Source organism: Vulpes lagopus, chromosome 6 (genome assembly GCF_018345385.1).
Source record: "Vulpes lagopus strain Blue_001 chromosome 6, ASM1834538v1, whole genome shotgun sequence".
In the NCBI taxonomy this organism is placed as follows: domain Eukaryota; kingdom Metazoa; phylum Chordata; class Mammalia; order Carnivora; family Canidae; genus Vulpes; species Vulpes lagopus.
The window spans coordinates 2,199,960-2,214,239 of record NC_054829.1 but is presented as its reverse complement, the minus strand read 5'-3'; the positions used below and the strand labels follow the sequence as shown (position 1 = coordinate 2,214,239).

General features: G+C 39.0%; 1 protein-coding gene across 9 annotated transcripts in view; it reads left to right on the top strand.

Moving 5' to 3' along the window:
- The window catches only part of MARK3 (microtubule affinity regulating kinase 3), a 126,835-nt gene that overhangs the window by 15,300 nt on the left and 97,255 nt on the right, over positions 1–14,280 (top strand). For all 9 annotated transcript variants that reach the window (XM_041758041.1, XM_041758036.1, XM_041758039.1 and 6 more), the window contains exon 2: positions 13,081–13,272. In XM_041758041.1, coding sequence (XP_041613975.1) covers positions 13,081–13,272 — 192 coding nt within the window. The remainder of the gene's footprint in view (positions 1–13,080; positions 13,273–14,280) is intronic.

The following is a 14,280-nucleotide window of genomic DNA, read 5'->3' as shown; positions in this document are numbered from 1 at the left end:
TACAGCTTTCCAGCTTTGTTATTTCTAACTGCTGAACTCTATCTATAACCTTAATACTCAGCCAGACAATTCTGCTTGGCTGTTTGTTTGCCCGGAGATTTCATACTCGCTAGTTGCCAGGTCCTGTGTTCTGAGACTGCAGAAGGAACTCAGTCAAGTACTTTAGTGTAGGAATTAACTAAGCTAAGAAAGAGTTGGAGATAGAAGGGGGAGCAAGGCAGAAAGGACAGCCTAGTCAGAAGCATAACGATAAATTGCCAGCTATCATGATGTCAAGGAACTACAGCCTTTTTCTTTTTCCTTCCCCTCCAATGTTAGTGCGACGTGAAATGAGATGTGAGAGATGAAAATGGTTAGACATGCAGGTTGGGGGATGTTCCCCATCCCCCAGGTTTTTTTTTATTAGCTTTCTTTGTGCTAGTGCCTGCTTGAAGTAACCTTTGTCTTCCATTAGAACTCTACTGTGTATTCTTCAAAGACTCCATTCCCTCACCTCTATGATACCTTTTTTCCTTGCATCTCACTCAAATGTGATTACATCCTCTTGAGTGCTTAGAGCTGCATTTTCCTACACAGTAGCTGCCAGCCACGTGTGGCTACTGAGCACTTGAGATGTGGCTAGTCTGAATTAGGGTGTTCTGGAAGTATAAAATATGTACCCAATTTCAGGGACAGTGTGACAGTATGAAAAAAGAATGTACAGTCTTAATCTGTTTATATTTTGTGTTGAAATACATGGGGATGTGTTGGGTTAAATAAAATACTATTAAAATTAATTTAACCTGTTGCTATGTTCTTTTAATGCTTCTACTAGAAAATTGAAAATTAAATATGTAGCTCACATTCTATGTACCAGATGGTACTTAGAGTACCTACTCTCTGATTTTCTCAGTGGGGCCACACTTGAGTTATTAACCCTAGCAGGGTTAGGAGTGCCTTAAAGGTTTGACCCCATGCTTTATTTTATTGCTTTCTCTTGCTTGGCACTTAGTAGTTGCTTAGCCTATAGTTAACTGATCAAAAGCTACTGAGGGAAAGTTTTCTTTAGCCTCAAATTTATTTGTAATTCTTCTGAGGATTAGATGAGTAAACTATTTTTCAGTCTATTTCATAGTAGTAGTTTATTAAAAGTGAAAACTATTTCACTGAATTTATGGATATGAACAGTAATAGTTCCCTTTTTCTGTTGTTCATATTCTCAGAAACTTTTCTTTATAAACTCAGCCACAAAAAGTCACATTATCTTTGGTCAGTGTGAGCCCTTTCTCTTGTTTTATTTATTCTTTTCAATCTCTATATGTCATTTCCTTTATCTCCCTAAGATTGACCTTTTGTTTAATATATTGTAAAGTATATATGTATGTGCTCTTACAAAGTGTACATTTGGCATTTTATGTAAAATACCGCATATGTCTCGTCTATGCATCTAATCTGTAGTATCTATTCAAGGGCATGGCATTTCCATTTATTCGAGTATTTTTATGCCTTTTATTAAAAACTCAAAGCTTTCTCCAGAGAGTTTGTGAATATTCTTGATCAAGATAGTTTCTACTGGGCAGCCTGGGTGGCTCAGCGGTTTAGCGCGGCCTTCAACCCAGGGCCTGATCCTGGAGACCTGGGATCGAGTCCAACGTCAGGCTCCCTGCATGGAACCTGCTTCTCCCTCTGCCTGTGTCTCTGCCTCTCTCTCTCTCTCTCTCTTTCTTTCTCTTTGTGTGTGTCTCTCATGAATAAATAAATAAAATCTTTAAAAAAATTTTTTTAAAAGATAGTTTCTACCTGCTTTATAGTTTTTATTGATATCGTGAATAGTTATTTTTTGTTAAATGTTGTGGCAGGTTGCTACAGATGTAGAGAAATGTTATAGGTTGATCTTGTACCTTGCCAAACTCTCATGAATTCTAGTGGTATTTCTGATTATGTTGGTTTGTAGGTAGATTATATCATCTACAAACAGTGACAGTTTTATCTCTTCCCTTCTAATTCTCACATCTTACCGTTTTTTTCTTAAAGTATTGGCCATTACCTTTAGTATCATGTTAAATCATAGTAGTGATAATAGGCAGCTTTGTCTTGTTTCTGATTTTAAATAAATGATTCTAAAGTTTCTCTATTTAGTGTAATATTTACTGAAGGTTTTGGTTCATGATTTTTATCAAATTAAGGAAGTTCTGTTCTCTTGTTTGCTAAAAGTTTTTTAAATCACAAATTGTTTAATCTTACCAAAAAACTTTTTGCAGTGAATGAAATAATCAGCCCACTGCTTTCAGAAGTGAAATTTGATTTTATGAGTATCTCTAAAGTACAGAATACTTAGGGGACAGCCCTTTATTGTCACAATTTAGCTTTGTAGAATTTTTTACATTTGAAAAACCTGCCCCTGTGTTAAGGAGGTGGCTTTTTTAAGGTTTAGAAGGAATATGTGGGCATGTGTCATGTGTTTTAAAAAAGAGACCGAGCTCTGTTCAGGAAGAGTTGAAATATGGTGTAAAGTTGTTTTATTTATTTATTTATTTTTAATTAATTTATTTATTCATGAGATACACAGAGAGAGGGAGAAGCAGGCTCCATGCAAGGAGCCCGACCTGGGACTCGATCCTGGGACTCCAGGATCACGCCCCAGGCCAAAGGCAAGCGCCAAACCACTGAGCCACCCCCAGGGATCCCCTGTAAAGTTGTTTTAAATTTGATCCCCCCCGCCCCCCAGTTTTATTGAGAAGTAATTGACAAACATCACTGTATAAGTTAAGACATGCATCAGGATGGTTTGATTTATTCACATTGTAAAAAGGCTGTGCAGTATATTCAGCTAACATCCATCTTCTCCTATAAATACAAAAAAAGAAAAGAAATAAAGGAAAATAATTTCTCCTTGTGATGAGAATTCTTAGGATTTACACTTCCATTTTTTTTTTTTTTTAGATTGTATTTCTTTATTAGAGGGAAGGAGAGAATGCATGCACGTGAGCAGAGGGGAGGGGGGCAGAGAGAGATGCAAACTCCCCACCAATCAGGGGGCCTGCTGTGGGGCTTGATTTTTGGACCCCCTGGATCATGACCTGAGCCGAAGGCAGATGCTTAAACGATGGAGCCACCCAGGCAACCCAGGATTGACACTCTTTATGACTTTCCTATATATATCATAAGGCAGTGCTAGCAAGAGTAATCATGTTGTACATTACTTATTTACTGTAAAACTAGAAGTTTGTACCTTTTGACTATCTTCCTCCAATTTTCCCTTCCCCTATCCATTACTTCTGGTAACCATAACTATGATTTCTTTTTCTATGAGTTTGGGTTTCTTTGTTTTGTTTGTTTTGCTTTTGGATTCTATGTGTGAGACTGTATAGCATTTTTCTGACATATTTCACTAGCATAATGCCTTTGAGATTTATCCATGTTGTTGCAAATGGTAAGATTTCATTATTTTTTATTTTATTTTATTTTATTTTTTAAATTTTTATTTATTTATGATAGTCACACAGAGAGAGAGAGAGGCAGAGACACAGGCAGGAGAAGCAGGCTCCATGCACCGGGATCCCGATGTGGGATTCGATCCCAGGTCTCCAGGATCGCGTCCTGGGCCAAAGACAGGCGCTAAACTGCTGCGCCACCCAGGGATCCCCTATTTTTTATGGCTGAATAATATTCCACTGTGTATATATACCACAGCTTTTTTATCCATTTGTTTATTGACACTCAAGTTGTTTCCATGTCTCGTCTCTTGTGCATAACGCTGCTATGAACTTGAGGATGCAGATATCTTTTTGAGGTAGTGTTTTTGTCAACTTTAGGTATATACCCAAAAGTGAAATTGCTGCATCATATGGTGGTTCTCTTTTTAATTTTTTGATAATTGTCCATACTGTGTTCCATAGTGGTTGTACAATTTACAATCCCACCAGTGCACAAGGGTTTTCTTTTTTTCTATATCCATGCCAGCATTTGTCTTTTTTTAAAAAAGATTTATTTATTTATTTAAGGGGGGAGGGGCAGAGGTAGAGGGAGAAAGTCTTAAGCGGACTCTGCACCTGACATGGGGCTCAGTCTTTACCACCCTGAGATCATGACGTGAGCCAAAACCCAAGAATCCAATCCTTAACTGACTGCACCACCCAGGCACCCCAGCATTTGTCTTTTTGATGATAGCCATTCTGACAGGCATGAGCTGATAATCTTGTGGTTCTAATTTGCATTTCCCTAATGACTAGTGATGTTGAGCATCATTTTATGTACCTGTTAGCCTTTTGTGTATCTTTAGAGAAATCTCCATTCAAGTCTTTTGCCCATTATTTAATTGGGTTCTTTGTTTTTTGCTGTTGAGTTGCAGGAGTTCTTCATATGTTTTTGGATATTAACCTCTTACCAAATTTATGGTTTCAAATATTTTCCCATGCTATAGGTTATCTTTTCACTTCATTGATGGTTTCTTTTGCTATGCAGAAGCTTTTTATTTTTATTTATTTTTTAAAGATTTTTATTTATTCATGAGAGACACACAGAGAGAGGGAGACACAGGCAGAGGGAGAAGCAGGCTCCATGCAGGGAGCCCGACATGGGACTCAATCCTGAGTCTCCAGGAACAGGCCCTGGGCTGAAGGTGGCATTAAACCACTGAGCCACCCAGGCTGCCCTATGCAGAAGCTTTTTAGTTTGATGTAGTCCCACTTGTTCATTTCTTATTTTGTTACTTGTGCCTTAGGTATCCTTTTTTTTTTTTTTTTTTTTTAAGATATTTATTTATTTACTCATGAGAGAGAGAGAGAGAGAGAGAGAGAGAGGCAGAGACACAGGCAGAGGGAGTAGCAGGCTCCATGCAGGGAGCCCAACGTGGGACTCCATCCTGGGTCTCCAGGATCACGCCCTGGGCTGAAAGCAGTGCTAAACCGCTGAGCCACCTGGACTACCCTGCCTTAGGTATCCTATCCAAAAAATCATTACTGAGACCCATGTCCAGGAGCTTTGTTCCTATGTTTTCTTCTAGGAGTTTCATGGTTGCAGGTCTTACATTTTAGTTTTTAACTCATTTCAAGTTAATTTTTGTGAGTGATATAGGTTATAAGGGTCCAATTTCTTTTTTTTATGTATGAGTACCTAATTATCCCAGCATCATGTATTGAAGAGACTGTCTTTTCTCCATTGAGTGTTCTTGGCTCCTTTGTCAAATATTAGTTGACTGTATATACTTAGGTTTCTTTCTGGGTTCTCAGTTATGTTCTCTTGGTCTGTTTACTTTTATGCCATTATCATGCCATTATCATACTGTTTATTTTCATAATGTTTCTTTATAGTATAGCTTGAAATCAGGGGTTGTGATACCTCTTGCTTTTTTTTTTTTTAACGATTTATTTATTTATTCATGTTAGACATAGAGAGAGAGAGAGAGAGAGAGAGAGAGAGAGAGGCAGAGACACAGGAGGAGGGAGAAGCAGGCTCCACGCCGGGAGCCTGATGCGGGACTTGATCCTGGGACTCCAAGATCGCACCCTGGGCCAAAGGCAGGCGCTAAACCGCTGAGCCACCCAGGAATCCCTCTTGCCTTTTTTTTTTTTCTTCCTCACTATATTTTTGGCTGTTTGAGATCTTTTGTGGTTCCATATAAATTTTAGGAGTGTTTTTTTGTACTTCTATAAAAATGCTTTTGGAATCTTGGTCTAGGTTGCATTAAATCTGTAGATGGCTATTAGTGGCATTGACATTTTAACAATATTAATTCTTCCAACCCATGAACACAGGGTATTTATTTGTATTGTCTTCAATTTCTTTCATCAGGGTCTTAGAGTTTTCAGTATAGAGATCTTTTACGTACTTAATTTATTCTTAAGTATTTTATTCTTTTTGATGCTTTTGTAAATGGGATCAATTTCTTTCTTTTTTATAACTCTCATGTTAGTGGGGGTGCCTGGGTGGCTTAGTTGGTTAAGAGCCAACTCTTGATTTTGGCTTCGTTCATGATCTCAGGGTCATGAGATTGACTCCTACATTGGGCTCCATTCTCAGTACAGTCTGCTTGAGATTATCTCTCCCTCCCTCTCTGCCCCTCCTCCTGCTCATTATTTATAAATAAATCTTTAAATATTTCAGTATATAGAAACACTACCGGATTTTTTAAAATTTTATTTATTTATTTATTTATTTATGATAGTCACAGAGAGAGAGAGAGAGAGAGAGAATGGCAGAGACACAGGCAGAGGGAGAAGCAGGCTCCATGCACCGGGAGCCCGATGTGGGATTTGATCCCGGGTCTCCAGGACCGCGCCCTGGGCCAAAGGCAGGCACCAAACCACTGTGCCACCCAGGGATCCCAATACTACTGGATTTTGATTATAATTTTTTATCTTGCAACTTCACTGAATTCATTGATTAGATCTGTTTTTCTGGTTGAGTCTTTAGGGTTTTCTGTATATAAAATCATATCTTTTTTTTAAGATTTTATTTTTATTTTTTAAAAAAGATTTTATTTATTCATGTCAAACACACAGAGGCAGAGGGAGAAGCAGGCTTCTTCATACAGGGAGCCTGATGCGGGACTCGATCCCAGGACCCCAGGATCACGACCTGAACTAAAGATGGATGCTTAACCGCTAAGCCACCCAGGTGCCCCAAGATTTTATTTTTAAAGTAATCTCTCCATTCAACATGGGGCTTGAATTTACAATTTACTCCCGAGATTCAGAGTCATGTGTTCTACCAGTTAGAAATCAAGCATCTCTATAAAATCACTTCTTTTGTAAATAGAGACAATTTTACTTCCTTTTTTTTTTTTTTTTTTAAGATTTTATTTATTCATGAGAGACACAGGCAGAGGGAGAAGCAGGCAGGCTCCCTGCAAGGAGCCCGAGCCGAAGGCCGAAGCTCAACCACTGAGCCACCTAGGCTTCCCTGAGACACTTTTACTTCTTTTCCAATCCTGATACCTTTACTATTTTTCTTCCCTGATTGTTCCCACTAGGACTTCTAGTACTATGTTGAATAGAAGTGGTGGACACCATTGTCTTGTTCCTGAAGGAAAAGCTCTTGTTTCCTTGAAGGAAAAGCTTTTATCCTTTTACCATCTAATTAATATGATGTTAGCTGTGGGCTTCACATATATGGCCTTTTTATCAAGATATGTTCTTTCAATGCCTAATTTACTGTTGAGTTTTCATCATGAATGGATATTAACTTTTGTCAGGAGTTTTTTGGATTCTTTTTCTGTCATGATCTCAGAGTCCTTGGATTGAGCCCCAAGTTGGGCTCCCTGCTCAGCTGGGAGGCTGCTTCTCCCTCTGCCCCTCCCCCTGCTCGTGCTATTTCTCTCTCTCTCTCTCTCTTTCTCAAATGAATAAAGTATTTTTTTTTAAAAATTATTTTTAAGTAATCTCTATACCCAACAGGGGCTCAAACTCACAACACCTGAGATCAAGAGTCTTATGCTGTACCTACTGAGCCAGCCAAGCACCCCTAGATTTTTTTTAATTTAAGGACTTCATGTTAAGGAAACATCAAACTAAATATACTGAGTTTACCTCTATTGTAATTTAACAAACATCAGATATTTCCATCTGTTGTATGAGTTTATAGTCTGATGGGGGAAATATAAGTTTCTTTTTGCTTTGTGTTATGATTGTTTATTTGCATGAGTGTGTATTAGTTTAGGTTGAGTTATACTGTGGTAACATATACACAGCCGAAATCTTAATGGTTTGACACAGTAACAACCCTTGTTTACACAATTTCCCTTAATGCTCATTGGCTTCATGAAGATTGACTTCACTGCCCAGGCCAGTTTGGGCCTGTGGCTTCTGTCTTTGGGCAATGCTCAGGATTGAAAAAAGCAGAAAATGGTTTGTCAAGCACTGGCAGTTAATGCTTCTGATGGGAATGACCTGTCATATTCACTTGTATGTTATTGGTTAAACTTAAGCCCATGGCTGTGCCAGCCAACTCAAGTGAAGGAAGAGTATAAGTCAGTGGAATCCTCTGCAAACTCAGAAGCAAGAGCCAATCTGGTGGATAACAGTATTGTCTGCAAGAAGGTAGCATAACAGGTAGATACAAAGTACATCTGGAGCAGGAAGGAAAAGAAAAAAAAAAAATCTGATGAGATGCAGGAAGAGTGATGGAAGGCTTCATAAAGATGGTGACAAATGTTCCAAAGGTAAGGGAATGAGTAAGGTTTTCTTAGGTTTGAAGAGAAGAAAGCTCAAACTGAGTAGAGTTTTCTTAGGTTTTAAGAGAAGCAAGCTCAAACTGAGGGACCATGCTAGAGAATAGTAGATAATATAGCTGGAAAGGAGGAATAGATAGATCACAGAGGGCCTCAAATTTATTTCCCATTCATTCAGCAGCAATGTATTGCACGGCTACTCAGTGGTAGTCCCTACTCCCAAATTCTGGGAATATTTGATAATGAACAAAGCAGATAAAAATCCTTGTCCTTCTGAAGGTTACATCTAGTGGATGCTAAGGAGTCACTCTTTTATTCTAAGTAGGTTGGAGTAAGAGTAAACTGGATGCCTATGCATTTATTTTTAAGGGTTTTTTGTTGTTGTTTATTTGAGAGAGAGCAAACGAGAGCACAAGCAGGTGGAGAGGGAGAGGGACAAGCAGCCTCTCCGATGAGCAGGGAGCCCAATGTGGGGCTCAATCTTGGGACTCGGGAGTCATGACCTGAGCTTAGTTAACCAGATTCTTAACAGACTGACCCATCCAGGTGCCCTGATACTTATGCATCTTAAGATTCTTTTAATAGTCCTATTTTATGTGTAATAGAAGACAGTTGATTTGCACATAAGTTAATATTTTGTCCATTTGATTATGTCTCACTCTAGAAAACTTAATGCATGAAAAGTTGAATTTATAAAACATATAAATTAGGAAATATGTTTATAATACGAAAGCTTTTTTCTTTTTTTAAGAGTTTATTCATGAGAGACACACACACACACACAGAGAGGCAGAGACACAGGCAGAGGGAGAAGCAGGCTCCATGCAGGGAGCCCGATGTGGGACTTGATCCTGGGTCTCGAGGATTATGCCCTGGGCTGAAGGCGGCGCTAAACCACCGAGGTTGCCCCCCCCCCCTTTTTTTTAAGATTTTATATATTCATTCATGAGAGAGACAGTGAGAGAGAGGCAGGGATATAGGCAGAGGGAGAAGCAGGCCTCCATGCAGGGAACCCCATGTGGGACTCAATCCTGGGACTCCAGGATTACTCCCTAGGCCAAAGGCAGGCACTAAATTGCTGAGCCACCCACGTGTCCCTACAAAAGCTTTTTTAATCCAAATTTCGGCTAGTAGTATAATATTAATGACCGTATTTTCATTGTGTAAATAGTAAAGCCACTTGACACATAGCTTATGGAGACAGAGATTTTGTTTTTATGCACTGCTGTTTCTAGTACCCAAAACAGAGCCTGACACATACATATACATATATGAAATCTACTGTATGTCATCACATCAGTAAATATTTGAATAAATGGATAGAAAAAAAGTTCTATTTGGAAGATAGAAAAGAGAAATTTCCCGTAATCTAACCATCTGACACTATAATGATCGTATTGTGTTACCATGTAATAATCATTCTAATATTAAGTCCTTGTTCTGTGCCAGCTGCTGTTGTAAGATCTAAGGAATAATAAATTACCTGTTTTTGTGAAACCTAAATCTCATTTGGAAATAAACATATAACAAACATCCTAATAATAATAATAATAATAATAATAATAATAATAATAATTGTTACTATTGTAAGATTTATTTGAAAGTGAGAGTGCATACATGTTTTTGTGGGCTGGAGAGCATAGGAACGGGGGAGAGAATCTTCAGGTAGGCTCCCTGCTGAGCTTGGAGCCTGATGGGAGGCTTGATCCCATGATCCATGAGAACAGAAAACAAGAGTGGATACTTAACCAACTGAGCCACCCAAGCGCCCCACCAAAAGTCTTTTAAAACCCTAGTCCAGTTGATTTACGAAATTTGAATGACAGCAGCATGTGTTTTGTTTACAAGTGTACCTGCTTTGTATGAAGTCCTATTGCCATAACTTAGTTGCTGTTTTAGATTTTTCTTTGATAAACAGATCCTCATTTATAAATAGGCTATTTCTCCAAAGTTCTTTTTTTTTTTTTCTTTTTTAAGATTTTATTTATTCATGAGAGACACAGAGAGAGAGTGAGTGAGTGAGAGAGAGGCAGAGACACAGGCAGAGGAAGAAGCAGGCTCCACACAGGGAGCCTAATGCGGGACTTGATCCCACCCCAGGCTGAAGGCAGCGCTAAACCACTGGGCCATCGGGGATACCTCAAAGTTCTTATTTGGAAATTAGAATCCTTTTTGTTATAGGAATAGTACTACAAATTACTTAGATTTGTAACTGGTTCATAAAAGCCCACTTTACTTAAAATAATACATTTACAGTAAAAACATAAAAATTTTTACGTGTTACGTGATAAACAGAAGTGAACCTATCCTAAAACCTGGTATGTGAAGGAGAAATATTTAATTAGAGGAATATGAGAAAGTAGATGGGGAAAAAAAAAGAGAGAAAGTAGATGGAGGTTAACAGGGAAATTCTGTAAACCATTTTGAAGACTTCAGAAGCTAATGGCACAAATTCGTAAGCTTTCACGTTAAAACACTTGTTTTTCCTTTTTCCTTGATATGTGTATTATGATGTAGTTTTTTAATGTTTATCAGCTGGATTCAGGCTTGTTTTGATTTATAGGTAGTGAGAGAGCAGAAGAAAGAAGGGACATTTTCCTGGATTAAAAGAGAAAAGAATGAAGATTTCAAGTGTATGTATGGGTGTTGGGAGAGAGAGAGCAGTGCCCTGAAAGGCAGGCAGTGGGCCAATGGCATCCTTTGAGCATGTGTGGGGCAAAAGGCAGCATGAGGCAGCTGAATGCTTATACATATACACGTTGGGCGTTTGTAATTCTAGTACATTTGTATTTAATAAGGTTAGAAGTATATGTGATTTATTTTATGGAGCGTATTGAGTGCTTTATTCATCTAACAAGCATTTACCAAGGACCACATAGTCTGGCTGGTTTCTTCTTTTTTTAAGTTTTAATTCCAGTTAACATAAAAAAAAAATTCCAGTTAACATACAGTGTTATATTAGTTTCAGGGGTACAATATAATGATCAACCTATTCCATACATGACCCGGTGTTCATTGAGACAAGTGTGTGCTTTAATCCTTGTCACCTATTTCCCCCATTCTTCTATCTACCTCTTCCCCAGTAACCATCAGTTCTTTATAGTTAAGGGTCTGTTTTTTGGTTTGTCGCACTATTTTTTCCCCTTTGCTCATTTGTTTTGTTTCTGAAATTCCACATATAAGGGACACCTGGGTGGCTCAGCAGTTGAGCGTCTGCCTTCAGCTCAGGTCCTGATCCCAGGATCCAGAATTGAGTCCTGCATCGGGCTCCCTATGAGGAGCCTGCTTCTCCCTTTGCCTATGTCTCTGTGTGTGTGTGTGTCTCTCTCTCTCTCTGTCTCATGAATAAATAAATAAATCTTTAAAAACAAATTCCACATGAGTGAAATCATACAGTATTTGTCTTGTTCTTCCTGACTTTGCTTAGTATTATACCCTCTAGATCCATCCATATTGCAAATGGCAAGATTTCATTCCCTTTCTTTTCATTCTTTTTTTTATGGGTGAATAATATTCCATTGTGTGTATGTGTGTGCCTCCTTTTAAAATTTGTTTGTTTGTTTAGTTAGTGAGCATGAGAGGGGGATGGGCAGAGGTAGAGGGAGAAGCCGACTCCCTGCTGAGCAGGGAGCCCAACATGTAGCTCAATCCCAGGATCCTGAGATCGTGACCTGAGCTGAAGGTAGACACTTAACTGACTGAGCTATTCAGGCACCCCTGTGTCTCCTTTATTCATCAATCAATGGACATTTGGGCTGTTTCCATATTTTGGCTGTTGTAAGTAATGCTACTATAAACATAGGGATGCGTGGATGTCTTTCAAGTAGTGGTTTTGTATTTTTGTATTTTGAGTATAAATACCCAGTAGTGTGGATTATAGAGTAGTTCTGTTTTCAACTTTCTGAGGAACCTCCAGCCTATTCTCCAGTGTCTGCACCAGTACTCATTCCCACCAACAGTGCATGAAGGTTCCCCTTTCTTTTTTAAAGATTTTTATTTATTTATTCATGAAAGAGAGAGAGAGAGAGAGAGAGACAGAGAGAGGGGGGCAGAGACACAGGCAGAGGGAGAAGCAGGCTCCATGCAGGGAACCCAACATGGGACTCGATCCTGGGACTCCAGGATCACGCCCTGTGCCGAAGGCAGGTGCCAAACCGCTGAGCCACCCAGGAATCCCCAAGGTTCCCCTTTCTCCGTATCCTTGCCAACACCTGTTGTTTCTCGTGTTGTTGATTTTAGCCTTCTGACAGGTGTGAGGTGATAACGGATTGTGGTTTTAATTTGCACTACCCTGATGATGAGTGATAATGAGCTTCATTTCTGTATGTCTTTGGAGAAATGTCTTTTTTTTTTTTTTTTAAGATTTTATTTTTTCGTGAGAGAGAGAGAGACGGGGGGTGGGGGTGGGGGTAGAGACATAGGCAGAGGGAGAAGCAGGCTTCTCACAGGACTCGATCCCAGACCCGGGGATCACACCCTGAGCCGAAGGCAGGCGCCCAACCACTGAGCCACCCAGGCGTCCCTTTCTTTGGATTTCTTACTAAAAAGTGATGTGGCCTTGAATAAATCACAAAAGTATCCTCCTCTGGTCAAGGATCATATATGTAGCTGCATTTAGTAGCTTACGGAGAAGTTATATTCTTTAAGACAGTAAAGCAGTGTTGTTACTCCTATTTTATGTTGTAGCCACATAGAGAAAATACCTCATTTTCTTCTGAACATCTACTTCAACCCTTGATATTTTTCTTCTTAGGATTTGCTTGTTTTCCTTATAAATTTAGATTATATGGGCAAATTCCTTTAAAGTGCTAGATGCATTAAGATTACAATTTAAAGCAGTAATGTTTTGTTTTTTCAACTAGGGGCTCTTATAATTTGGCAAGTACCATGTGTTCTCTCATTTCCTTATTTCTGTATATGTTATATTGTAGCACACGTCACATGGAGATGGGCGGCAAGAAGTTACCTCTCGCACTGGGCGCTCTGGAGCTAGGTGTAGAAACTCTATAGCTTCCTGTGCTGATGAACAACCTCACATCGGAAACTACAGACTATTGAAAACAATCGGCAAGGGGAATTTTGCAAAAGTGAAATTGGCAAGACACATCCTTACAGGCAGAGAGGTAAATATTAAGTCTAATTTCTGTTAAAACACTTGCTCTCTTTAAGTCCATGTGAGAGAAAGAGGAAGATGATGTATGTATTTGGGTTAATTTCTAAGCTATTTAAATATTGTTTTTAAGAACAAGAAACTTACACAGTAATTATCTGGGAATTGTTTTGCTTTCCCATTTCTTTAAATGAAGTGTAAGTATTGCATTGAGTTTGAATGAGTTTTAAAAATGGGTAGTGTTTTTTTATTTTTTTTCAGTGTAAACCTCTGCCATCAAGAGTAAAAATTGTTCTGAGCTTCATGTGTAAGCTCAGTGTACTTGCAAATCAATAATGTTTTTTTATAGATTTTTATCTTCCAGAAGTTTCTTCATTTCCCCAATTAAACTTCTTTCATAGCTATGTTTGTTATTAGTTGTTGTGTAGGAAGGTATATGCTTTCCTAACCTTTGTGGTGATTGACTTTCTGCTTAACGATATTCTGTATTTATCAAGAATACCTTGGTTAAAAATACTAAATTGACTACCTCATCTTCTATGTGTGCAGTGCAGAACCTGTTTTGCTTCTTTGACTTTTTCCATTTAGATCTTTATGCCTGCTCTTCCCTCTGCCTGAAATACATTTCACCCTTTTGTGTAGGGTCGCTTCTGGGAAGGAGTTGTTGACAGATTCCCTTTTCCCAGGCATGGGACTCAGATTAGATTAAAAATCCTGATACTGGACGCCTGGATGGCTCAGCCTGGATGGCTCAGCGGTTGAGCGTCTGCCTTTGTTTGGCCCAGGGCGTGATCGCCTGGATGGCTCAGCCTGGATGGCTCAGCGGTTGAGCGTCTGCCTTTGTTTGGCCCAGGGCGTGATCCTGGATTCCCGAGATCAAGTCCCACATCGGGCTTCCTGCATGGAGCCTGCTTCTGCCTCTGCCTCTCTCTGTCTTTCATGAATAAATAAATAAAATCTTAAAAAGAAAAATCCTGATACTTCTCATATAGCATGCTTTACATTATATTGGAACTGCTTA